Source organism: Eucyclogobius newberryi, unplaced genomic scaffold (genome assembly GCF_026437365.1).
Source record: "Eucyclogobius newberryi isolate DKJ021-1_F unplaced genomic scaffold, fEucNew1.0.hap1 SCAF_1, whole genome shotgun sequence".
In the NCBI taxonomy this organism is placed as follows: domain Eukaryota; kingdom Metazoa; phylum Chordata; class Actinopteri; order Gobiiformes; family Gobiidae; genus Eucyclogobius; species Eucyclogobius newberryi.
In genome coordinates this window covers 38203673-38231341 of record NW_027315723.1, presented here as the reverse complement: position 1 = coordinate 38231341, position 27669 = coordinate 38203673, and the positions used below count along the sequence as shown (strand labels likewise).

General features: G+C 42.6%; 2 protein-coding genes across 5 annotated transcripts in view; one reads left to right on the top strand and one right to left on the bottom strand.

Annotated features, from left to right (window-relative positions):
- The first annotated feature begins 194 nt into the window (after positions 1 to 194).
- Positions 195 to 8698, top strand: max (myc associated factor X). 4 transcript variants are annotated; one of them, XM_072445632.1, is made up of 6 exons: positions 195 to 366; positions 632 to 658; positions 5329 to 5436; positions 6587 to 6637; positions 6738 to 6861; positions 7390 to 8698. In XM_072445632.1, the coding sequence occupies exons 1-6, from the start codon at positions 331 to 333 to the stop codon at positions 7575 to 7577; spliced, it is 534 nt and encodes a 177-aa protein (XP_072301733.1). In that variant the 5' UTR covers positions 195 to 330; the 3' UTR covers positions 7578 to 8698. The 4 variants fall into 4 exon arrangements, with proteins under 4 accessions (XP_072301733.1, XP_072301739.1, XP_072301746.1 ...); XM_072445638.1 differs by lacking the exon at positions 632 to 658 and having other exon boundaries at positions 196 to 366; XM_072445645.1 differs by lacking the exon at positions 6587 to 6637 and having other exon boundaries at positions 196 to 366.
- Positions 8699 to 9803: 1105 nt separating this feature from the next.
- Positions 9804 to 27669, bottom strand: part of fntb (farnesyltransferase, CAAX box, subunit beta) — a 32828-nt gene continuing 14962 nt past the window's right edge. The window contains exons 5-12 of the mRNA XM_072445566.1: positions 20624 to 20770; positions 18946 to 19029; positions 18208 to 18294; positions 17092 to 17221; positions 16061 to 16193; positions 13180 to 13291; positions 11824 to 11938; positions 9804 to 10111 (exon numbers count right to left, since the gene is read on the bottom strand). Coding sequence (XP_072301667.1) covers positions 9977 to 10111; positions 11824 to 11938; positions 13180 to 13291; positions 16061 to 16193; positions 17092 to 17221; positions 18208 to 18294; positions 18946 to 19029; positions 20624 to 20770 — 943 coding nt within the window. The 3' untranslated portion in view covers positions 9804 to 9976. The remainder of the gene's footprint in view (positions 10112 to 11823; positions 11939 to 13179; positions 13292 to 16060; positions 16194 to 17091; positions 17222 to 18207; positions 18295 to 18945; positions 19030 to 20623; positions 20771 to 27669) is intronic.

Below are 27669 nucleotides of genomic sequence, written 5' to 3'. Positions count from 1 at the left end.
ATGCGAAAATGGAAGTTGTAGTCCATTACTTAAACACTAACTGTTAAAGGTGTAATATCACTCCGTTTATTTTAGATTTCAGGAAACAGTGTCACGTTTAGGACCGTATGCCACACAAAACGCTTGTCCAAGCAGACTTCATTTCCCAGAGTTCCACCGGCGCCCGCGCATGCGTGCTGGCTATGCGTGCGGGGTGTAGTCACGTGGAGCCCGTAGAGTCCACCTTGGTTCTGTCCAAACAGTGCCCTGTTGGGAGCCGCTCGGTGCAAAACTGATTCATGTTGTTTTTTTAGCGGCCCGTCCATTTAAACTTGACTACTTTATCGAAGAATGAGCGATAACGATGATATCGAAGTCGACAGTGACGTGAGTAGTTTCACTTTCATATTTTGACGCTATATTTTGTGTCAACAAGCGCTTTAGCCGAGTTAGCTCCTCGACTAGCCTTAGCCAATAAGATGGTTAGCTTTAGATGAGGTTTTCACTAAATGCCCTTAAAATGTTAAGAGCCTCTCGGCCTGTACCTTCTTTCTTTGATATTTAACACATTTTTTTGGATTCGGTGTTAAAACGAAGGGTTTGGTTAAGAATTCCGCCTACAATTGTACTTTTTGTTCTGTTTTTTTTGCAGGAAGAATCACCAAGATATCACTCTGTGGTGCGTAACGCTGCGGTTTGTCCCGTGTCACAAATGTCCTAAATGTTTCCTCAGAGTCAATCGACTTAATATTTTATATTCTCCGGGTTATTTGATGGGTAAGAGTAAGTCCAAGGTAAAGATTATGTTAACAATTCAAGTTTTTCTTGGTGTAACGTTGATTTGATGTCCAGATTGACTGCCTGCTGTGTTGATGTTTATTTCATATGCATTTACCGTCACCGGGGGTCGGTGGGGGTCCATCCCGCTCACGCCTCTTCTATATTTAGACTCGAGCTATATTCGGCTACAAAGCACGTTTATTCTCGTTCGTATTTGTGCTGTTGACACCAGTGGCCGTGAATCCAGCCGAGGCTCGCGGGTCGTGGCTCGTGTGTGTGATCCGAGCGGTGGATGTAGGTCACGCCGCCACAGACGCCTCCTCCTCCCCTTCCTCCTGCTGCCGCCGCCGCCGCCGCCGCCGCCGCCGCTGCTGCGGCGCGCGCGTCTTGTTGTGGAGCTTCCTCCACGGGCTCGAACAGGCCGCGTTTCAATGACGTACAGCTGCAGCGCTCAGGGCGCGTTTATTAGCGTGAAAAACATTGCCGTACAACGTACAGGCTGAGGCTGCGGGGTAACGCACAGGCTGCGGGGTAACGCACAGGCTGCGGGGTAACGCACATGATGCACAGGCTGTGGTGTAACGCACAGGCTGCGGGATAACGCACAGGCTGCGGGATAACGCACAGGCTGCGGGATAACGCACATAATGCGGGGTAACGCACATGATGCACAGGCTGCGGGATAACGCACAGGCTGCGGGATAACGCACATGATGCACAGGCTGCGGGATAACGCACAGGCTGCGGGATAACGCACATGATGCACAGGCTGCGGGATAACGCACATGATGCACAGGCTGCGGGATAACGCACATGATGCACAGGCTGCGGGATAACGCACATGATGCACAGGCTGCGGGATAACGCACATGATGCACAGGCTGCGGGATAACGCACATGATGCACAGGCTGCGGGATAACGCACATGATGCACAGGCTGCGGGATAACGCACATGATGCACAGGCTGCGGGATAACGCACATGATGCACAGGCTGCGGGATAACGCACATGATGCACAGGCTGCGGGATAACGCACATGATGCACAGGCTGCGGGATAACGCACAGGCTGCACAGGCTGCGGGATAACGCACAGGCTGCGGGATAAGGCACAGGCTGCGGGATAAGGCACAGGCTGCGGGATAAGGCACAGGCTGCGGGATAAGGCACAGGCTGCGGGATAAGGCACAGGCTGCGGGGTAACGCACAGGCTGCGGGATAACGCACAGGCTGCGGGATAACGCACAGGCTGCGGGATAACGCACAGGCTGCGGGATAACGCACAGGCTGCGGGATAAGGCACAGGCTGCGGGATAAGGCACAGGCTGCGGGGTAACGCACAGGCTGCGGGATAACGCACAGGCTGCGGGATAACGCACAGGCTGCGGGATAACGCACAGGCTGCGGGATAACGCACAGGCTGCGGGATGTGCTGTCGGTGCTAAAGCGCTTCTTGAAGGGTTGTTTTGCACCCTGTTCAGCGAGACAGAAACATGCTCCTTATTTGAATCCTAAATTGATTTATGAAGCTGTAATCTTATGATATTCCCATAGTGTATGTCGGCAATATCACTATGACACTATTGACGCTTGGCTCAATCTATCATATATAATATATATACTATATTTTACCATGCATTTATATACTTTAATGGTACAACACTTGTCAGTTTCTATATTATCTAAATTCTTGCTCCATTAATTAAGCTGCAAAGAAAAAAAATCTATATTTAATGAGTGCACTTGTAATTAGAATATCAATAGAATTATCTATTGGAAATATAATTTGAGTTGTTTTTGAAGCGATTGTATTGCTGCAAAAATGTTTTAAACACTTTAATAATACAATAGCACAATGAAATACACAATAATTAGTATATATTAGACTTTGCATATAACCTGGGGCCTGTGACAAGTAAGTGACATATTAACAATGTCAGATCTTCTTCAAATTGTTAAACACACTATGAACGGAGTCTTGATTGTAAATAAAAAACATTTGTCATGATTGTCAGAAAAAATACAATTGGATACATTATCTTGGATAAATCTTTCATTCCTACAGTACAAGTGAGATATATATTAGCTGTATTTGTTTCAACTTTTACTTTTTACATATTGTATTTTTAATTGGATTCCTGTTTAATATTGAATCTGTTTTTCACCTATAGTTCTATATTGCAGAAGCAGGGACAGTTTAGACTTGAACAGATATGAGGAGGAGCAAAGTCCCACTTCAGGCGCCCTACAGCTTTAAGTAAGATGATGAGGGAGTCCGATCTCTCCTCTGTGGAACTCCTCCAGGTTTCTACTTTTTCCCAAAGAGGTTTGGTAGTTTTTCCTGGCCAAGATGGAGGGTCTAAGAACAGGGGATTCTGGGATATTGCAAAGTCCCTATGAACATTGTTTAATCTGTTTTCACTGTCGCCCTTTGAGACGACCACTGTTGTGATTCCGGATGAAACATGGGTATAGCATGGTTCAAAAGTGAAGTTTACATTGATATGCCCCAGCGTGTAGTTATCCAGTCTCTAAACATTCTTGTCCTTTTGGAGGCCACATATTAGACAGTGCTGCAGGACTCATGGTTGCACATGCCAGTCATGGGTTTGTTTGTGCCACGTCATGCTGGTTATCATATGGGAAAGCTCTTGAATAATAGTCACAGTATTAACAAGGATCATTACAATGCCAGTTTTATGTGTCTTTTTAATAGTGTGACACAGACAAAGGCATTATCAGAGAACTACTGAAAATTGCTATTTAATTTTAATCAGCAGATTCTGATATTTCTTATCAATGATGAGTTAGGTTTTAAAAAAATAAAAATAAAAAAATTAAGAGTTCAACAGCCAGTTCTCTGTCAGGAACAGAATGCCGTTAGGAGCAGGAAGAAATCTGACTTGTGTTAAATGGCAATGATGAAGTCAATATTGTTCATGTTAAGGCAATTCATATATATAACAAACATTTGTTTCAATGAGATGAAATTAAATACTAAATGAAGATGGTTCAATATGATCACCCAGTCCCACTGAAAAACATCTAGAGGTTAGTTTTGTATAGTATCCTCTGAAATATTGAACGTGTTGAGGCAGTGTACATTTGTAATAGTTATAGGGTTTGGTGTGGAAGAACTTATTTCAAGCCCGCCTCATGCTCATAGTAGCTACAGAATTAGTGTAGAACAATTTTAGGAAATGTTGAACTGGATTTCTTTCTGATAACCCTGGCTTTTAGAGTAGCAATACATGTTCAAAACATCAGTTCAGTTCACGTTTTAACTTGAACAATTGCAATACATTTATTACAAGTCGACTTAAATATTTAAACTAATACCAAAACAAGCATTTCAGATCAAGAGTTCTACACTACAGCGTTGCGCAATGTGCAATTATTAGTGGACATCGCCTATATAAGTGCATTCTTTGCAATTAGCTAATTGCGACCGTTTAAATTGTGACTTAGATTCAGTTGTGATTAAGCTTTCAGCGTCACACATGTATAATCTAAACTGCACAACAATTAAATCCACGAGTTGCTGTGGAGCTTCTGCATCTGTGAACAACATCTCAATGCAAAATATGATGTTTTTCCTGATTTGGTGACTGCGTGAACAAAGACACTCAAGCCATTTATTGCACTGCATCGTTGTCACTGGTGGTCACATGATCTAGAGCCACGTGACTCTTAAGCGAGTGCGGCCGCGAGCGAATCCAGCGCTTAGATCAAACCACACGGACAGATCCACGGCTCTGACGACGTGGATGCGGGAAGATGGAATCCATATGTGGAATTCCATGGTTTGGCCTAAAAATGGACTTTATTTTTACCCTTGTCATTTTGCAGTGTGACATTAATGCAATGATGGCCATATTTTTGAAACGACCATTTTCTGCATGTCACAAGAAGCCTAAAATAAATCCTTTTGTTTTTAGTGTTTAAAGGTAAGTTTGGGTTATTAAAACTTGTCACGTATGGTTAATCTAATAACTAAATGAGTCACACATTTTCATGGCAGAGTCGGTACAACCTCGTTCCTAAAGCAGTGGGAATTAAATATCAGAATAAAACGGGTTTACAGACACGCCTCCACTCGTTAGCTATTAATGCATTCAATTGGTCACAGCCACACGTTTGTCAGGCTCCTCTAAAGCCGGCCTCCAAATACCATCTCTGACTGGGCAACATGCAGCACAAAGGCTTTAAGAGGGAACTTTTTACAGTGCATTCAGAATGTACTCGCATTCATTATTTGACTCAAAATCCTACAAACAAAACCCCCACAATGCCAACCGTTAGCCAATATTTCTTTTGTTTAAAGCCACGCGTACATAAGTATTCACAGCCATGACACACAAAATTGATCATCCAGAGATGCTTCTTCAACTTGACCGGAGTCCACCTGGTAACCACTCTGACTGTAGGCTAACAACGCCTGCACATATTGACTACAAAAACCTGTATGTATCTAATCTCAAAAGTACAGTGCGGTTTAGTGGTGATTGTGTGGTGTCTGGGTCCGCGCTGCCGCTGGTCCCGTCTGAAGCTGTGATTGTGTGTGTTACAGGCAGACAAACGAGCGCACCACAATGCACTGGAGCGCAAACGCAGGGACCACATCAAGGACAGCTTCCACAGCCTGCGCGACTCCGTGCCCGCGCTGCAGGGGGAGAAGGTCGGTAACTGTGTCTCGTGATCCCATTCGTGGGCGCGTCATCTCTCAAACGCCAAAGGACCGATCGTTGCAATGGTAGTTTTTCATCCAGTTGAAAATGTGTCGATAAGTCTTGGGCTCCATCAAGGGACGAGGTTTGTGGAGTCCAGGCTGCAATTTAGCAACGTTTTGAAAAGTCAGTGCAAAAAAAGCATGGGTTATTTTATTGCCTCCACGATTTGTTTGATTTACATATTTAATTATGATGCATTAATCTGTGGCGTTTTCGTTTCACGTGGAGCTTTTTTTCCGTGCGGAACTAAGGTCACTAAAGCACAAGAGAGGAGAGAGCGGTGTATTTTAAACTCACGAGTGTGACTGGTAAGCACAGTTTTGTTCTGTGAAAGAGCACTGAGGACCACGATTATGAAACAAACACGGAGGCTAAAGTGAACAGCACACGGAGCTAAAGCTAAAGAGCAGCAGAGTTACAGCTCAAACACCAGGCATCACTGGCCTCACTAACATAGTTTTACAAACAAGTTTATTTTTAAGTTATATGACATCAAACGCAAATTAATTCATGCTACTGTTACTGATTACAAACACAGTTAATTAGTCCTTTATATATTCTAACAAGAGTGTGGACTGAAGTGAAATGTTGCTGTTTTGGGCACAATTTGGTGAAATTAAGAATAAAATGTGTTATTTTAAGCAGAAACTTATTTGTTTTTTACTATGAGCTATAACGTTTATTACAAAATGATTGATATTCTTTTAAAAATGGTTTATGGAATGTAAAAAAAATATGAATGGATTTATCAAAGACAATGATGGATGGATTACTGGATGACTAAAGTGATGGAGCTGCAGCCTTGAGGACTAATGTGATTGTACTTCCTCAGGATCAGAATCCAAGCAGGCAAATCTACTGGAGACAAAGCCATGATTAAGTCTCTCCAAGTCTGGTTTAAACACTATATGTACTTTTGATGTTAATTATGTGTTTTAGATTGTAAAACAGTAGATTTGATGTGACTGTTAGAAATATACGTGTAATGTTGGCGTTTGCCTAGAAACAAGCTTAATTTCACTGCAAACGATCTCTAATGTGTAAAGAAATATTAATATGTTGTACTGATATTTTTTCCAAATTATTTATGTTTTGTAGTGTAATCCCTCATCCGTCCAGGAGTGGCCCAAGGAAGAAAAAGTTTCAAAGGTAGTAATTTTTGAAACTTTTTCTTCCATATTTCTGTGTGATTATTGTAACCAGTTTGGTATAAGTAATGTTTCCTGAAATGTCTTTTCTGTGTGCACAGGCCTCTCGGGCTCAGATCTTAGACAAAGCCACAGAATACATCCAGTACATGAGGCGGAAAAACCACACGCACCAGCAGGACATCGATGACCTCAAGCGGCAGAACGCCCTGCTGGAGCAACAAGGTAGTGCACCCAAAGCCTAGCGGTACCCACCCTTAACCCCTCATCATCTTTCCCATGGCAACTGAGACCAACACAGTGAATGTTACTAATGACGCAAAAGTTAAATAAACTAGCTTCATTATTCAGTCTTGTCAACGAGCAAAGCCAGTTGGCCTGAATCTTGGTTCGATTTCAGCACTACTGACCCCTAGAGGCTGGAAGCAGTCGTAACTTTTGTCTCAACCTGGGTTTGGGACCCCCAGATAGTACGGGGGAAATTTAAAAATGTATGCAATGGTCTGAAACAAGGCTTGACACTCTTCAAATGCAGAACTAAATTAAGTTTAAATTTTTTTTCAACTAAATAGATTTATCTAGGCCGGCATATATCGTGAAAATCAAACCCTTGGTTGACATGACCACCAATGAAACATGTGGACAAACGAGAGATTGGACGTTGTCAGATTAGTCGAGGCATCCTGCTCATCTGCTCGTCTCCTTGTGGCATGTGGTCTTAACTATCATACTGATCTTTTTTCGTTTGATCAGTGCGCGCTCTGGAGAAGGTGAAGGGCTCCACGCAGCTCCAGTCCAACTACTCGTCGTCGGACAGCAGCCTGTACACCAACCCCAAGGGCAGTGCCGTGTCTGCCTTCGACGGCGGCTCCGACTCCAGCTCCGAGTCGGAACCCGAGGAGCCGCCCACCAGGAAGAAGCTGCGCGCCGATGCCAGCTAAGGGTGGGGCGGAGGGTACTACAGCGGCTACACACATCACCAGAACCTCTAGAGGGCGCTGCTGGCTGGAGAGGTCCCTACGACAGACCAATCATACGTCTCTCCACTCCAAGCGGTTTCAAGCTGGAGACATGCAATCACAGAGAGAGAATGATTGGTTCACAAACACATCTAGAAAGTGTCAGGTTATCCCTCTTTCTACACCCCACCCTGTTTTTGGTTCTTCTTTTTGAGCGATGTCGACGATTCAAAATCCCGAAAAGAGGCAGCTTGGTTACACTTAAAGGACTCTGCGCTCTTATGTACCCTCGGCTCCAGCCCCTCCTCCTGGGCTGTTTTTAGGGGAGGACCAGGCTCTCCAGGTGTACTCCTCTAAAGCACTGCTATATTATATGGTTTCTGTTTAAGTTTTGTTATTCTTCATTCTTAAAACCTGTTTAGAATTTACACACACACACTTAGAATGATCGTCCTGAAGTTTACCTTTTTAAAATTGAAAAAACAAAAAAAACAATCTTTAGCTTGCGTTTTCCACATAAAGAATGTGAACCAAATGTATACGTGATGACCCCACCTCAGGCCTGCTGGTTTATTTACACAAAGCTGATTTGTTAAAATGGATGTTTTGAAGGAGCATATTCCTAATCTTGTATTGTATTTTGTCCGTTTGCTTGAAGTAGTAAATGACTTTAGGTGGCTGAATAAAAAAATAGCTCATTTTATATATGCTAAAAGCAGTAATTGGATGTTTTCAAGTTTAAAAGTATGTTTTGCATTTTGTAGTCCCTCACAAGTCATGGGAAAATGCTAATTTGTCACTTGTATGGTATAAAATAGATATATTGAATGTCAGAAAGCTCCTGCTGTACGAGGAAGCCTAGAGTCCCTGTGTTGTGCTTTACACCGTGAAACCCCGAGGTCAAAGGAAGCGGTTTGAGTAGGAAACATGTATGTACTGTATATTGTTTCCTTTGAGTTCCATTTAGGAGGTTTCCATTAGTCTAAAAGGTCTTGTCCATTCCATGGGAATTACAAGTATGTTGTACATACTGCCAGCAAATGTCTTGCAAGTTGAGGCCTACCTTTACTATGAGACTATAAAATAAACTATTTTATCCGGTACTCTTGTGTTCGCATCCCGTTATTACTGCGACCAATACTCAAACGTTTTCTTTTTGCCACATATGTTCTGTGTAAATCCTGTTTTTGATCTTGATCCACCGTTTGTGTAGAACAGAAAACACCTGTATGTGACGTCCTCAGGGTTCCACCAGTCATGAGTCAATCTACAACTCTACAAAAAGGCCTCGAGTCACATTCTGATTAAACATCAGCAGCTTTTTAGTCTGGGACATTTTGATTGAATCGTTTTTGGAGGTGAAACTTTCCCAGCTCTTTCTCGTTCAGTGACTAAGGCTGGTGATTGTGCTTTGACACGGCAACAGCACAAGTGTGGATGGAAAGGGCCAGGCCTAAAGACACTAAATATAAATAATTAAAATGTAGCTAAATTTATACTAATATATTCCAGAAAAGCTATTTAGGTTTATAATTGTACTTTTTAGTTGTAATTGATGACATCCCACTAGAAAATTACCCAGCCACCACTTGTCCAAAACTCATCTAATGAAAAATAAAAATAAAGAGCACCTTTATTTTGTTGAATTAACGTTTAGAGGGTCAAAAACATTAAATTGTGCAGACATTTTGGATGGCGTGATTGTCTTTAGTGTGATGTCACTTTGATTTTCTACAGATATTTAAACTTATCCACAAATAGCTTCTTGATTGGTGTAAAACTATAATTCATAAATACACCAAATAAAGTCAAAATGAGAATCATAACCTCATACACACTTGTAACACTACCATGCACGTTGTTTATTCAGACCACTTTTTTTGCGTTTTTTAGCAGTAATAGGGCAAAAATATTTATCCTTTCTGATCAAGTCTCAACTAAATACATTTGGAGATGGACTATAATATACTAAAAAGTGTCTAAGCATGTGGCCTTACATAAGTATATTAATTTATACTTTAAGATTAACACAGACTATAATAGTTCAAGCAGTTATTTGAATTCTCAAGTTTCAAAAATATATGCAACATGTTACTTTGTATATCTAATCAATCGACGCAACACACTTTCCACTTCCAGTTTTCTGCACATTTAATCTTTACTAAACCAGCTCCACACCATAATAAAAAGTACTAAAGCGCTTTATTCACTAGGTTCATCATCATTCACTTTACTTCAGCAAAAACATGAGGCGTGCGGCGCTTCTTTCGAGCTGCCCGCACTCGCAGCGCGGTGAGAGCTCCAGCCGTGGGATTTCCTGATTTCTGTGCCTCCAACTCCTGCCCGAGGTCACTAAAGCGAGTCCGTTCGATACTTAGGCACTAGGACCGCGGAGGCGTGGGTGAAGACGGGGTGTTCGATGGTCTGTTGTCCTGCGGGACGGGCAGCTGGAGGAAATGATGAAGGGCTTGGGCCACTTTGTCCGGACACATGTTGTAGACTGGGTGAGTTGGTGCCTACGGCGAGAGGAAAGGGACAAATAGGTTCACGGTGATTTTTGTGTGTGTTTTTCTGAGTACATAGCATGATGAGGGTGTGGCCTCTACTGTAACTGTTACAGAAGACATTACCGTATTTTCCGGACTATAAATCGCACCTGTTTTTATAGTTTTGGCCGGGTTGCGACTTATATTTATACTCCGGAGTGACTTATATGTCACATTCTATACTCCAGTGCAACTTGTCGGTGTAATCCCTCATTCGCCCAGGCGTGTTCCATAGTAGAAAAAGCTTCAGTTGTAGTCATCTGGACTCAGTTTGAAAAAATAGACGTTTCGACTCTCATCCAAGAGTCATTGTCAATAACAGAATTTAGGTCGAGAACTCCGATATTAATACTGTTCTGTGGTAAGACCCGCCCATTGGGAGGAGCCTTCCTGAAGTAGAAAGAGTTGTTTGTTTCAACAGAAACTCCCCCTTGTATCTACCGAGCTAGCCTATTCAGAATCTTAATGGGCTATTAGAAACCTCTTTGTCTTTGTGAGACCCTGGCTCAACCACCCTGAGTACCTGATTAGCATCTGAATGTCCTTTACCTTTCCAGGGGTTCAGAATCCCATTATAAATAACAGGAAGATGAAACCTAAGCCCTCCATTTCTGTTTAAAGAAGGTCTTTCTTTTTTCCAGTGCAACTTATATATGTTTTTTTTCCGTCTCTATTATGCATTTTTTGGCTGGTGCGTGTGACTTGAACAGAAACCTCTCACCAGTCACACTCCTTACAGTCAAAACCACAGTTTGGCCCACTCTTTGTACAGTTTATAAACTGATAACAGTTTAATGCACAAACAATAGTGAACAGCACATTGTCAATTGAGTCCACAAATGTATTGATTGATTGAAGAATTGAGTTTGGCAGTTGGAGTTTATCCTGTCAATACTGAGACTAATAAGAATTCTGCATTATTTTGGTTTGAGCAGAAAAATAATAGTGATTGTAAATGTCAATTCATAGGTTTTAGTCAAATTAATTTACCGGTAGTATTAATAATTATAATTTGTTGTTCAGCTTTGGGGCTTAAAGGGCCTTTAATGGCATAATTATGTGCCTGTGCCATCCAGTAAGAGGACGAGTTTATTCTGAAACATGTTCTTCACTCGTGGTTCAAAGGCCCTTTAACACTCCATCAATAGTAAACACTGAACTGCAGACACTTAATCCACAGGTGTAAAACTCATTTTAGACCGCGCACAGAATTTCAATGCTCAGGGCGAATCGCGGGCTGAATATATAATGAAACATTTTTATACAAATTTAAATAGATGTACCGGTATATAGTTTAGTAAGTCCAGGACAAATGAGAGATTACACCAAATAGTTTTGTAATAGTTTTTCCTTTCTTTCGTCCACGTGTTTCCCAAAACCACATGTCTCTACCCGCTCATAACCCTCAGCTCAAGTCGTCTGCGAGACGGCACTAGGCACTGAGGGGCACAGTGGGACTTGTAGTTCTGGTGAATAAAAACACTACATTTTGATCAGAAATGAGTCAATATAAATTTGAAATGTTTTGCAGGCCAAATTAAAATGTCTGGGGGGCCGGAATCAGCCCGCGGGCCTTACGTTTGACACCCCTGACTTAACTTAACAATTCATTCATGACGTAGAACCATATCTTTGGATTAACCATATCATGTCAGCAGGTCTTAACGACAGATGAGCCTCACCAGTCTGTTGTCGTATTTGCCCAGGATGAGCTCGTGGTGAGAGCGCAGGTTTCCAAAGTGCTGTGCTATGGACAGTCCACTCAGGCAGTAACACGTGTGGTAGAAGTCTCTGGCTCTGGGAGAAGAAACAGTGGAACAGGCGGGAAAAAGAGGAATGAATTGTTGCTCAAACTCTAAGTCCCAGGGAATATACATTCAACAAGACTAATCCATGTGTGTTTAAATTACTTGGATGTTAGAGTATGAGGCTCAATGGGAAAATATGTCGCGTGCCTGTCGCGTGCCTGTCGCGTGTCTGTGTCGCGTGTCTGTGTCGCGTGTCTGTGTCGCGTGTCTGTGTCGCGTGTCTGTCGCGTGTCTGTGTAGCGTGTCTGTGTCGCGTGTCTGTGTCGCGTGTCTGTGTCGCGTGTCTGTGTCGCGTGTCTGTGTCGCGTGTCTGTGTCGTGTCTGTGTCGCGTGTCTGTGTAGCGTGTCTGTGTAGCGTGTCTGTGTCGCGTGTCTGTGTCGCGTGTCTGTGTCGCGTGTCTGTGTCGCGTGCCTGTCGCGTGTCTGTGTCGCGTGCCTGTCGCGTGTCTGTGTCGCGTGTCTGTCGCGTGTCTGTGTCGCGTGTCTGTGTCGCGTGTCTGTGTCGCGTGCCTGTCGCGTGTCTGTGTCGCGTGTCTGTCGCGTGTCTGTGTCGCGTGCCTGTCGCGTGTCTGTCGCGTGTCTGTGTCGTGTCTGTGTCGCGTGCCTGTCGCGTGTCTGTGTCGCGTGTCTGTCGCGTGTCTGTGTCGCGTGCCTGTCGCGTGTCTGTGTCGCGTGCCTGTCGCGTGTCTGTGTCGCGTGTCTGTCGCGTGTCTGTGTCGCGTGTCTGTGTCGCGTGTCTGTGTCGCGTGCCTGTCGCGTGTCTGTGTCGCGTGTCTGTCGCGTGTCTGTGTCGCGTGTCTGTGTCGCGTGTCTGTGTCGCGTGTCTGTGTCGCGTGCCTGTCGCGTGTCTGTGTCGTGTCTGTGTCGCGTGTCTGTCGCGTGTCTGTGTCGCGTGTCTGTGTCGCGTGTCTGTGTCGCGTGTTTGTGTCGCGTGCCTGTCGCGTGTCTGTGTCGCGTGCCTGTGTCGCGTGTCTGTGTCGCGTGTCTGTGTCGCGTGCCTGTGTCGCGTGTCTGTGTCGCGTGCCTGTGTCGCGTGTCTGTGTCGCGTGTCTGTCGCGTGCCTGTGTCGCGTGCCTGTGTCGCGCGCCTGTGTCGCGCGCCTGTGTCGCGCGCCTGTCGCGCGCCTGTCGCGCGCCTGTCGCGCGCCTGTCGCGCGCCTGTCGCGTGCCTGTCGCGCGTCTGTCGCGTGTCTGTGGGTACAGATGGCATGATGGTGGTGGTGGTACTGACTTTCCAGGCTTGTCCACGAGGCCCCCTGCAGGGTTCTGGCAGCACAGGAGGATGTACTCCTGCAGGGCCTGCTGCTCAAACATCCACCTCTGCTCACTCAGAGCAGACTCTCCTGAAACACAACCACTCACACGTTATTATATGTGTTCTACAAAAAGGCTGTAGGAACAGCTTTGCTTTGAATTTTTCATCACTGTTAGTTTAAGTTCTTTCCAGTAAATGGCTGTTTGTAATGAGAATATAAAATACTCGGCTATCAATGAACACACATCAACAAAACTAGAAAGTAACTAGAAATACTACATTTATTAACCTGTTACCACCCACCTGCTCGCTGGCAAGCATTTTCCATATCTCAAATATTCTCTTACATCATCACTTTTATTTCTGTGGTCAATACCAGCAAGCCATACATCGTTTTAAGCTTATTTTCTCAACAAAACGAATATGTCATTGATTTACATTGAATAATATGCCCCAAGAAGCAATTGCCAATAGTTTGTGAGAAAGTCTCAACTTTTACAAACGCATGTCCTACCTGTTTGCTGTTTATGACGGACGAAACGGCTTTAATTCTGTACATCCTTGTACTCAGTCTGTCCGTAAGGAATCATTGAACAACAATATCCACTTGTATTTTTCCTGAAGTTATCCGATTGAGATATTGTCAAGTAAACAAACTTTTCTTTGTTTCTCGCCGGACAAGAATGCGCTCGTCCGGCACATTTCTCCGTCCATAACAAATGACCTGTTTGACTTATAAGATGGTGTTTGGCATTGATCTCTTCCTCAGACTGTTACCTACAGAATGAGACCATCCACGAATTTTTCTGTCACCGGGTTTGTTCTCTACAGCCTCCGGAGGAAAAAAATGCGGCGGTTCCGACGCGCGAAGCTAACGTGTTTGTAGTCACATAGCTAACGTCAGCAGTGACTTAGCGGACTTTGATTGACATGTTATTTTAGCCAATAAAAATAGCTTTCGAATGAGGGACTGGACTTAGAACTTATCCACACAGAATCCTCTGTAATTCTCCTGCGTAAAGCGGGTTCCACACCACCGCGGTCGAAGCGTCCAGTTTACATTCAAAGTCTATGGTAAACGCGCGTCGAGCACGTAGTGCGTTATCCGCAGAACGATTTCTTCGTTTTAGCGGCGCGATTGGTGCGTTTTTTTACGCTCTCGACGCTTTGAGCGCCCGTATGAGCCGGCCGAGGCGACGAAAGCGGCTTACGCGACGCGTTCAGATATGTTGAGGTCTCTGCCGCTGAAGCGTAGCAGCCGCCGCAGCAGCCAATCAGAGCTGATGCGTACGTATTGCCCCTCGCATTTCCGATATTCCTCGTGGAATTCCCCAAGAAGCGCCACTTTTTCCTTGCTTGTCAACAATGGCAGACGAAAGACTGATTGTGGCTGTTTGTGGGAGAAAGGAACTGTATGATGTATTCACGGCTCTGCAGTATCTGGTGTACCCAGGCACGTCACCGCCGAGCCCGGCGCCTCCGTGTGAGGGTTTTGAAAACCAAATACGTGAAAACAACGCTCTCGATATCTGCCATTTTACACAATGAAAGGCCACGACAACAACTCCACTGCTCATGCGACAACACCTCTACTGCGCATGTGCGCAGAGAGCACGAGCGCGCCGTACACGCGCCTGTGTACAGTGGCCGGGGCGTCGAGAGCGCGCGTCCACTGCGTAAACCTTTCAAATGTACACGCGCTCAAATTCTGCATCGGGCGCGTTTAGGCGTCTGCGGGCTGTACGTACCGTTAGGCTGTAAAGAGGAGGAGAGGAGAGGAGGGGACTAGAATTTGCGCATAACGTTTTCTGATTTTATTAGCCTTTTGAACGCGCATTTTGTTAGATATCTGTATTATTATATCAATACAAAAATAAAATAAAAATATAATTAATTTTTTTTTTTTTTTACCTTTATATGGGAAATTCATGGGTAAACTCATACATTGTTTTTAGCAGTTATAATGGGTATTAGTGGCCTACAAAACATCAAAATGTATGTTTTATGATCATAGAGGAGCTAAAATTGTAATAAAACAGTTTGGCACATATTTGGATCAATTGTTCCGAATATACTTTTTGATACAAAAAGGTCAACAGCACCAAAATGCCTGTTCCTAGAGATCTGAAACTTTACACAGTTGTTGTCAATAAGATAAACATCATGTACAGTGAACAGCATATGCACACAATGAAGTATGTCATGCTCAGGACCATTACACATTGACAATTTTCAAGCGAGACTAAAAAAGGATGTTTTGTTTATGTTTGGGCCTCTGTAGTGTAAGTTCTGAAGCCCTGACAGTGTTCATGTGCACATCTAACAAACTAGAAGGCCTAAGCTTTCTAATGGTGCATCACACTTGCATGTGGAACATAAGATCCTCTTTTAATAAGCAATGCTATTTGGTATGTCCAACCATTGTGCACAGGGCGAAAATAGGTGGGTGGTAACATGCCAATAATGGATAATTTAACGTATTTATTGACCTACTATATATGTAATCTTATTCTATCCTCCATCTCATCCATCTTTGATTAATCTTCTAGTTCAGTGGGGTTCATTACTGTCAGGTATGAAAAACAAACTCTGGTTTGAAACTGAACATTTAAAATCAACTTTAATTAAGCTGATGATCAAACACAACCCTATTCATGGGTTTTAGCTTTCTGTTTTATTCAACATTTTTAGGACTTATTCCCATTCAGAATATATAATATTTGGTTTTAATTTGTTCATCGCTATTGCAATGGGCCTAATTTCTCATCATTCTGAAGTATATAAAGAGAAGCCCAGAGGTCAATGTGTGGGTGTTGTGCTTCATGTGTCGTCACAGCGTTAAGAGTGTTATCGTTACCTTCTTTGCAGAAGGCCCGGTACAGCAGAGGCAGAAGCCCAGCCTGCCAGAAGGAGTAACAGCCGTCCACCAGTTTGTTACAGCGGCCCTGGAAGCCCCCCTCCAAGCGCATCTGTCTGCTCACCACCCAGCGCTGAGACACACACATGTTACTGAGAATAATGCTAATGTTAAGAGTTAATACATGAAATAATAATGTTACGGCACAATGACTGAATTCATACATTTTGCAATAGATTACAAATCAGAATCACAATATTTATCTGGAAAATGTAATTACTCATATTAGGTTTGGTCCTGTCTGACATATCCTGTAATTAACACATTAGCACACATTTATGTAATGTACATAAGCTTGTTCAAGACATTTAGCAGGTCAGTGTTGTTGAATATTGTCAACTGTTACTCATCGCAGCTCAAGCCCATGACCTTTGAACTAAGACCACTGTCCACAGTTTCTATCTGACATGATCTACACTTGCCAACTAAATACTGGAGCTTCACCTGCTGCTAGCAAACCTTCTCACTGACAGATCCTGTGCAAATATCACTTACCAAGCCTCACTGTTTCTGGCCAAACTTACAAACTACTCAAAGTTGTTCATGAGATGAGCATCAGAAAATGCAACACAAAGTTACCTGCATAACTTCATCACTGTAGTAATACAGTACAGTTGTACATGGATAGGTTTGGTTTAATAAATACCAAACCTTCTCAAAAAAGCTCTTCTTAATCTTGTAGATTATAACGAAATCAGGTTTGAAAATAAAGTGAATCAATAAAAGAGCCAAGCCTGCGCTTACAAGGCTCCCTCACAATGTTTTATCAGAACATCAACAGCTGTGGCTCTGCTTTATAGATCTTTGCTTTTGTTTGAATCTGCAGTTTGCACAGGGATAATGCCAGAGCACAGAGCTTAGACAAAGCCTGAGGAGTATCTGCCTGTGTCTATTATTCTAACACTGACCAGACAATTTATAATTGGACCAAATTCACCAAAATAAAAGTCAAAGAGCGTTTTGCCGTTTACCAGTAGAGCCTTGAGGTCCAGCATGTGCTCCTTGTCGAGTATGACCATGGCTGCTGTGCCACAGAAAGTGTAGCCCCCATGAGCCTCCAGACCCGGGACCCCACTCAGCCCGCCCTCCCAATTCTGACACCTGCAAAACAAAACCAACATTTCAGTTTGGGATTTACATTAACCTGGCTCACGTCAGATGAATTCTCATGACATTTGTTTCACAAACTCTTGAGAATCCATCTGTTTGGGCTCACGCTGTTCAGTCTGAGCTGTGATTGGTCTGACCAATTGGTCTGACCAATCACAGCGCAGCATTGTAGTTTAGGCAGAAGTCAAAAGGACAGACATAAAAAAACATGGCAATTTGGCAGAGGCAGGTTAGTTTTACGTTGCGTTTACATAGAAGACCACATGCTTCTGGCATACAGCTTTCACAGTACAATATTTTCACAGTAGAATATGTTTTAGATCTATTTTTGCAGAAGCTCATGATAGTACAAATGCCACTTATTTTATAGACTTGAGTGTAATTATTGGGGCAATATTGCAAAACGGTAAGGCTAAAAAAGTGCTTTCTTAGTTTCTAGCATGTTTTTAATGCTCAGAAAAGGAGCAAGGGATCATGGTCTATGTAGTTCTCACAGCTGTTTTGCTCATTTCAGTTGAACAAAACTAAACCAGTACAATTTCATACAGTGAGAGTTTATTGACATTGTTCACATTCTAGGATTTGATTACTAATATTTTCAAAATGTATGGGGCCAATATAACTATGGGAGAGTCAGTGTTTGATATAAATATCAACAAATGAGCCACAAATGTCGAACTTGAAGACATTGAAATTTGTGCCAATCTTTGTTTCATGCAAATAGGGCCAGTGATTGCTACGATATGAACCATAAACCAGGTCAACACATCTGCAATCTTACACTTCAACAGCAAATCTGATCATATCATTCTTAACCGTTTCAGCTCAAAGTCATTTATCAATTTTGAACCATGAACATAAGGATATTCATGACTGGTCTTCATCATCTCACTCTTTGCATGTTGATTTTCTCACTCAGCATATGTTCACATTGCTGTAGTGTTTATCATGCAGTAGTATTATAAACAAATGTGTACCTGAGTATCCAGGTGGGCGTGTTCTCAAACAGCTTTGCCGTGGTGACGTTTGTGAGAGACGCTACAGCTGCCGCACAGTACGCACTCCTGCAAATAACACGCGCTCGTGATTCATATTCCACCAAGAATCACTTCATAATGACTTACATGTTCGGTTAAGTAGGTCAATGTTAGGAGGTTACCGAGACAGCACGTGCGCTAATAATGAAATATTTGTATTGTTTTCTTCTCTTCTTTGTGAAATGTTTTACAAAATATTCCTAGATGATTATATAACTAAGAACAGCCTGTTTTTTCGTCACTTTTACGAATATTTGATGCCAGTGGGTGAAGGATTTTATGTAAGCAAAGAGAATTCAAAATCTTGATATGAAATATTCAGAAATACAAAACCAACAGGAGAGTAGAACGTATACTCTCAAGTGAAGCGGTTATAGAGAAGGAAAATTCACTCTGCTTGATCTGATGTAAACAGACTTTAGATGTCTGTATGCATAATATATATCCACCGGTAATGTTTTTTATGTCTCTATATCTAATCTATATCTAATGTTTAGAAAAAGTAGCAGAGGCACTACATTACACATGGTGACTTGTGTGAAAGAGTGGAACAATCATGGAGACAATAAGTGATTTAGTTTGAGATACACTATGGTACTTCTTCAGTTAAAACATATTTATTGGGGGTTCAAATTTGAGCAATTTTAATATGATTTTTTATTAAATGTGTGTCCTTACCTGACGTCCACCTCTCCTCCGATATGCATCACAAATGAACCATCTGGCTGCTTCACTGACCATAGAAAATCCAACAGCTTTTCCCTGGAGACAAACACAGAGAGAGAGAAGTGGATAAACGGACAGAAGAGCGGTGTGTGTGACATGAGCACAGCTTTTGTACTTAAATTAAGAATGTAAAAAACAAAAACAGGTTTACATCTATGTGCTTGATTGCATTCGCTCAAATGAAATAATAATGACATGCACATCTAGCTGCAGCGGATTAAATCTGGTATAATTCAATAAATCTTTTTGTCAATAAAAAATGAAAATAGACTCTGAGAGTGAAGATCTACTGCTTCAGTGGCATCTAGGGATGTCAATATTATTCCATTGATCTGTAATTGTGATTATTCAGGTCTAATATGACCATTTTAGAAGCGAAATTCAATATATTCTGTTTAAAAAGTATAAACTTGAGCTGGTGATACTTGAGGTGAGGCACTGTAGTTTGTTCAAGGTGTAAATGACAACTTTGGCATTGCCTGAATGCAGGCTGAAGTTTCAGATAAAGGAGACCACACTCCCCGATGTGGGAGGGGCACCTGGAGGTCACCGACCAGGAGTATTTGGTGTCGAAGGTCCAGCAGGAATAGAGAGGGAGAAAGGTTTGCAGTGTCTTTTTATCTGGCCACGGAGGTGGGGCTAAATCAAACTTATTGCTACTAATTTGGACAATTTTAACTTAACCCAGCACAATGACATAACCATAGCAAAATATTACAAAACAAACATCATTGGAAGAACTGAGTTGTTGTTTATACCATATTTTCCACAATGTACATTTCTTCATTCCTCATGAGATTTTGATTGCAGCGCTGAGATAAGAGGTGTTTGAGGGTGATAAAGGCAGAGTGTTGCTGCTTAATGGAGAAATGGTTCATATTCCATTTGAATCTTTTGTCTTTGTTCTGCAGCAGCAACGTGAATATCACTGTTGTTTTGAATTATGAAAAGATCACGTTTTTTACAGATCTTTTGGGACGAACATGTCTATAATTGTGATTCTTCTTCACACAATAATATTACGTGACACTAAAATTGGATACTGTGACATCCCTAGAGCATGGATCTAATAAAATACATTGCTAGTTGTGAGTTAAGACTAGTGGCGAGTCCAGTTTCACAGCAGCGATAAATCCTCTACAGTCCAGAAAGCAATTTCCCCATAGAGCGCAATTTAAAACAAACTACTCCTGTTCGACTGACAGAGCCCTACAGCTTTCTAAAGCTCGGGTTTTGTGGAGATTATAACTATACTTATTTTCAGATCATAAACTTGTTCCGAGTTCAAAATACCTAATTTATCTTAAACATAACTTGTCTCATCCTAGGTTTTAAAACTGTGCTGACTCAGAAGTGAAAAACATGTATATTACAGGTTAGCCGTTGTTTTTTGCATTTGTGGTTGAATAATAAAGTCAACGCGAGGTAGAAATGTGAACAGATCGGTTTGTTTTTCTCTGAGATTACATCTTCAATATCAGAAGGCGAGGAGGTTTGTAAAAAGCAATACGACTGCCTCACAGACAAGCTCAAGTGGATGTTTGAAACCAGCAGTGGAATATTCCGGAACAGAGAGAATGAATACACGTTACATCACAGTAGTACTTGATGTGAGCGCAGTCAATGTTACCTGTTTATGATGCTGTAGGCCTCCTCTGTCCCGATGATGCACAGGGCGTTGACAGCAGCGTAGGTGGGGGCGAGGTGGGCGTGTTGTCCTGGACCTCCAGAGAAGCCCCCGCTCGGACTCTGACAGCGGGCCAGGAAGTGACACACGCTGTAGGGACAGGAAGCAAGATACGAACTGTTGTGCTGTATGCCTGTGTATTTATCATCAAGCTAAAGCAACCGAGATATTCACAAGTGTGGGCTGTAACTAACGATTATTTTAGTATTCCACTATCTAATTCTCACTTATCTCACTAATTATCTATATGTAAATTAAGATGTTAATTAGGAATTTTAACCGGATAAAAGGTAAAAAAGAGGTTCTAGATTGATAATTAATATACCTTTTGCGTATTTGATTTAATAATGTCACAGTCTGTGTGATCACGATACTAAATATACTCAATTTTGATACTAAGGAGTTTTCGATACCACAATGATTTGATGATAATTAAATATGCTCTTTTTTCCCGTTAAGGTTTTAGGCAATAGATTGAGATTTAAAACAAAATAACAGTACATCCCTTATCAAACATGGTGGTCTTATACAAGATCTGATAGAAACCATGATGGGGGATTCAAGGCCACTAATGATTGACCAATAAAATGTAAAATGACTGTGTCACAACTATATTTAAATTGCGACAAAATGTATCCAAATGAGCCTGATTTCCCCTCACTTCTGCTGCTGAAGCTTCGGAAGTCACGGTGTCTTTTAGTGGCCTCTACAGGTCCCAGAGCAGTACTACGGGAAGCTTGGCTCTTCTTCTCCCACAGCTGCTCAGTCTGTAACCGTGTTCAGAGGCCGGTTCATGCTCCGCTCTCTAACATGAGTTTTTAAGATTGGTCAGCAGCTTGTTTAAGAGGACAAGACAGCCTCCAACCAAATCATAACGCTGAAATGAATAAAGATGTGGGGGAACCTAACTGAGCATGTACAGAGGAAAAGTGAAGCAACAGCAGCTCCAAGTTTCAACAAACGGACTTAAAAACTAAGTCTGTGTTTGTAGCTAAGGCTCTGTTCATGCTTCAAATGATTAGACGTTAGTTAGAACTACAGTCAATTCCAAAAAAAGAATGACAGTTTGTGTGATGAATTGATCCATCCAACAGTGGAAAAAGTTAAGATAGTTTATCTCAGTCTGAGGCGGTCGCCCTTCTGGGGTTTGAGGCTGATCTTCGCAGGTAAATTTGTTCACTTTTGCAAATGGTATTCACAAATATTGATGAACACCCCAGGTCTGTTTGCCCATCCATAAAATGATAGTTTTTGTCCTGTTAATGGTTGTTTTTTTAGTAAACACATTTTGATAATAGTTATAGTATCGATTAGTATCAGATTTATACTTTTGAACTCCTACTGTGTGTTAAAATTGGCATGAGTTTTAGAGTCATTAAAGTGCACATGGGTTTTCATGATTTACTTACTTTGATGGGATAGTATGTGTGGTAAATATCATTATTAGTGATGCACAATACAAAGAAACAAAACATATTGTAAAATGAATTATTATCAGTACATCATCAACTGTATTGGCAGATAATTGATTTCAGGACTCAAATCCAAGCCAGTTCTTAACCAGGTCCTAAAGCAGGACTAAAGCAGGACTTGTCAAACAGCTCCATAGATCCGTAGAACTCTTCAATTGTGTTGCAGCACAGATTTGGAGGCCCTGTTTTTGAGTGCCAGCCGGTGAGTTGGCACGACTGGCGCTCACAATGGGAGCGTGGGTGCACAGTCTGTCGGGGTGGCTCTGGTTCAGAGATGTGGCTCTACTGTTGGTTTGGAAAGGTGATAGTGATTTAATCAAGCGATGAACTAAAACACCAACTGGTCCACAGCACGACAAAATAACTCAAAATGAACAAATGTTTAAAGTGAATGCACACGTTTAACTCCAAATCTTATTGACTAGCAAAAATGCTCTATGGTTGGTAATGTAACTGACTATTCATCGACACTTTGACATTTCTGTGTGGAAGTATTAAATTAATGTAATTACAATCTGAATCTTTAGTATAACTTCCTAATTTTCTAATTATTAACAAAGTCTAATCCTTAAGGTAAATGTATAATTTATGTCATGCTTCAGTATAGAGCGGGAGAGGGCGGGGCCAGAGAAGTAGGCCAAACTTAATTGGTAAAATGGGAACAGGTGAGACGGGTCGAGATGGAAGTCAGAGGGTGACCGACACGGTCTTTGACCGCGCATATCGCAGCGTCTTTTGATTGTGCAAAATAAAAGAAATAAACGTTCGTGAGGATTTTGTGTGAGTCAAGAAACGGACACCCAAAGGATGGCTCCTAAGCAGTTTTTCAGCGAAGATTGACTAGAAGCCAATACAGAAAGGTTTATTGTACTACCGTGGAATACTCCTGGCACAACAATCACAATCACAGCTACGTGGTGCACCTTAAATATATAATTTCTAAATACTGTGCAGGGACAGAAGCTTTCTCTGCAAGTATGAATGAAGACAACTGCAACATATTTTTACATATTTGAAAAACCTTGATTTACAACATAATCTATTGTTTGACTAGTCGTCTACAAAAAGCTCAGTTTGTAGAGTGCTCGTCCTTTGATCCAAAGTTCAGCGTTTCAAATTCCACTCTCGACATAAACCCTTAATCTTTGGTTGAACGGTCAGATCCCTTGACCCACAGGTTGGCAATTCCAGATCTCAAAGGTAAATACTGTTGTGTCCGTGGGTGAGACAAGTAACCCGCCTCGCCCCAAGGGTCTGCGTACAATGGTGTGTGAGAGGCTCCTTTGAGTGCCTTGAAGGTAGAAAAGCGCTGTATAAATGTGACCATTTACCAGGTCCAGAGCACTGCAGACAATCTAACCCTGGTTAATCTTAACCAAACCCTAACCACTTTAACCATTTCCCGATCCTAGCTTTAACCCTGTCTATGATCTTTATATCCCTGTTCCTACACTTTTTATTACTTTATAATATCAGTCACAGCAAATCCTTTGAACCAAACTACAGTAGCTACCAGGAACCTTTCTGACCACCTTTCCCCATTCAAAATAAACCATATTTAGTTTTGATTTGCATAACAAGGGAGGGCTGTTGCTATTGCTTAAAACCTAAGAATACATTCCTGTATCAATGTTGTTGATACAGGTTTTAAAGCCATACTATGGAACATTTCAGGTAAAGCATCAATATCTTCATGGAGAGAAGCAGGTGGCGTATACTCCATGTTACACATTTCTCATTTAGTATCAATATTTAACAAAGAAATCCCCAATAAATTAATAATACAAAGACCATTCACTTCTGTGGCGTGCATGTAGTTATTTTAAAATGACCTACTTTGTAACTTTCTAAAGACATGGCCATTATTGCACAGACAGTAAGCCTGGCTCTCCTCTGTGGGCAGAACTCTCGTATGATGTTGCATGTGCATGACAAATACAGCAGCTGGTGTCGCAGTTCTCCCTCTGGAGCAGCCTCAGATCCAGCCTGAGCAAGTCATCATCTATTATCATTTAGCACAAATGCAAACCCACTCTGCACAACTCACAAGCTTCCATCTTTTAATTATAGACGACTACACCAACATTACAAAGTGTGCCGCGCAGTAAAAACAGGAGCGCAAAAAACAAATCTGGGACATGTACGTTTCACTCTCATATTGTTTATAGTGCATTCGGTGTAGTTCTACCACACTGTGCTCCCCTTCTTTCCTCCTCCTACATTGTCTGTTTTGTGATGTTTTTTAATAGATATAGCTTAACAGTAAGCATGTCGGCGTAAAAAAAGCTTCAGTTGTAGTCATCTGGACTCAGTTAGAAAAAATAGACGTTTCGACTCTCATCCAAGAGTCATTGTCAATAAAAGAATTTAGATCGAGAACTCCGATATTAATACTGTTCTGTGGTAAGACCCGCCCATTGGGCGGAGCCTTCCTGAAGTAGAAGGAGTTGTTTGTTTCAACAGAAACTCCCCCCTTGTATCTACCGAGCTAGCCTATTCAGAATTTTAATGGGCTATTAGAATCCTCTTTGTCTTTGTGAGACCCTGGCTCAACCACCCTGAGTACCGGATTAGCATCTAAATGTCCTGGTCCTGGTCCTCTACCTTTCCAGGGGTTCAGTATACCATTATAGATACCAGGGAGATTGAATCTTAGCCCTCCATTTCTGTTTAAAGAAGGTCTTTCTTTTTTAACAAAAATAGCTTCCTTGACTCCTCTTTCAAACCATCTTTTCTCCCTGCTTAAAACCTTCACCTCACCGTCTTCAAACGAGTGATTAGAGGCTTCAAGATGGAGATGCACGGCACTCTGAGGTCCTGAACTTGTATTTCTTCTGTGCTGATAAAGCCTCTTGTGTAGAGGCTGTTTCGTCTCACCTATGTAACGTTCTTTACAGCTTTCTTCACTGCATTGGATCGAGTAAACTACATTGCTCTGTTTTTGAGTCGGCAACTTGTCCTTAGGATGAACCAGTTTTTGTCTTAAAGTGTTTCCTGGTTTAAAATAAACAGGGACTTCATGTTGTCTAAAAAATCTCTGCAGTTTTTCCGACAGGCCAGACACATAAGGGATAGAAACACCCTTCCTTCTCTGTTCAGTTTCCCTTTTGTCTTGCTTCTTGGTTCTCTTCACTCTGTTGAGAGCCCAAGCGGGGTAACCACAGGCTGAGAGGGCATTTCGGACATGTTTTTCCTCTTTCTTCTTGCCCTCTGAGCTGGTGGGCACACCTTGAGCTCTGTGTTGTAAGGTTCTGATCACACCCAGCTTGTGCTGTAGTGGGTGGTTGGAACCAAAGAGCAGATACTGGTCCGTGTGTGTAGGTTTCCTATATACTTCTATTTGGAGTTTCCCGTCCTCTCCTCTGATCGTGGAACAATCAAGAAAGGCCAAGCGATTCTCCTTAGCGTCTTCTCTTGTAAACCTGATATGTGGGTCCACAGCATTGATGTTGTAGGGTCTCAAACTACATGTATTCAGTTTATGATTAAGGAAGATTTCTTAGCAGAAACGAGACAAGACGGGGCACCAGGGTTAAACCCAAAGAGCTAAGATATGGTCCTTAATCGCGCTCGTTAAAAAAAGTCTGAAGGGTGTTTCACGATTCAGGGACTTACACATAGTCTAATCAAACAAACAAAAGTCAATAACTCTTTCGTGTAGTTTATTTATCAAAAGGGTAATCAAAACACCGGAGCAGAAATGCGCACAGGTAAATCACAGGTGACGTTATATCAGATTTAACAGCAGATTTCATGCAGATAATGTTAAACCAGGGTTTTGCCTTTGATAACCAAACGTGTCTATGCTAATCTATATCAAAAAGAGGGAAAGTGAGAAGCTAAAGGGAGGAGGAACAGCTGAGCTCTACCCAAATCACGCCACAAAGACCGCACTCTGAACTCGGCTTACGGTTCTGTAGAGACTCGGTCCGACTGGTCCTTGTCCGTGGACGAGGTCCGTGACGAGGCGTCGCGTGGAGCGGTGTGGCGGCGAAGGTTCGTGAAGCTGACGGCGGTCGGGTAGCGAGGCGTCGCGTGGAGCGGTGTGCTGCGACGTGCTGTAAGGTCCTTGGCGCCGGTGGCAACGGAGGCGATATCCAGGAGTTCCTTAGCGGTAGAACGCTTTAGCGGCGTGTTAGCTCCTCACGCGGCCTTTACTCAGATGAGGACGTAGCGCTGATCCACGTAAACGGCGTAGATTACTTCAAAAAGAAAAGAAACGAAGTAGCAAAGAAAGTCTCTGTCCGGTTTAGCGCTTAAGCGTAGTTCCAGGTAGTTCCAGGTAGTTCCAGGTAGTTCCAGGTGGTTTCAGGTGGTTTCAGAGTCCAGGGCTGGCATGGCCTTGTCGACCACGTGACGGACGGATTTTGTTGAGACAAAGGAAAAGTGAAAGGCCCGTCCGTGGAGACGGCTTCCCAGAGAGAAGACAAAGGGGATGAGAAGAAGAGAACAAGAGAAGAGAACTAGAGAACAAGCGCGTTTCTAGCTTGGAGCGTCCTTTTGATACCTGGCCCGCAGGGCATGCTGGGAGCGAAAGGGGCGGGCGCTACTGCGAAAACTTCCTGTTTAACATTTTCCTGACCGAGAAAATAAAACTGGAGTAACGTAAATAATAATGGCAAAAACATTGAACCCTGTTTTAACATTTACACGTTAAACACTTTTGGCAGTTTGTGCACATTATTTCTTGAGGTAGACACATTTTACATCTTCTTTCACCTGTGATGGGCGCTCGAGTTAAAGCATTGGGAATATAAAACCTTAAACAGTGTAAAAATACGTAACACAAGGTGAAACATGCGGTGTAGGGAGTTGATTCGGACAAACATTCATGGCATAATCACATAAAACATAGTTTTCATCGGGGCGTCTTCCTGTAAGACTGTGGGGAGAAGAAGATCTGTTATCAGAAAAGTCACAGCGGCTCCCCTGCGGTGAGGGAGACAGGGAGAACGAAACCCCCCCAATGTTCAAAGAGAGATTTTCTGTTATCTGGCCGTGGAATGTCCATCTCCATTCCCCTACAATGTGATCAGAGAAGGTTTCCAGCTCTTGTTTCTTGATTGTTACAAACGTATCATCGACATAGCGAAGCCACAGTTTTGGGGCTATGCCTGAGAATGAGGCCAGTGCCTTCTTCTCAAAGTGCTCCATGTACAGGTTGGCCACTATGGGAGAGACGGGCGAGCCCATGGCACAGCCATGAATCTGTCTGTAAAATTGTCCCCGGAATTGAAAGTAAGTGGTGTTCAGACAGATGTCCAACAGTTCGCATATGTGTTCAGGTGTCAGTTTGGTCCTTTCCTGTAGGATGGTGTCTTCCTGCAGTCTGATCCTCACTGCTGCTACTGCATCAGAGGTCGGGATGCAGGTGAACAAGGACACAACATCATATGAAACCATGAGGTCATCTGGGTCCAGTTGGAGATGTTTCACTTTATCCACAAAGTTGTGCGTGTTTTCCACATGATGTTCCGAATTCCCCACTGGAAACCTTCTCTGATCACATCAATGCTG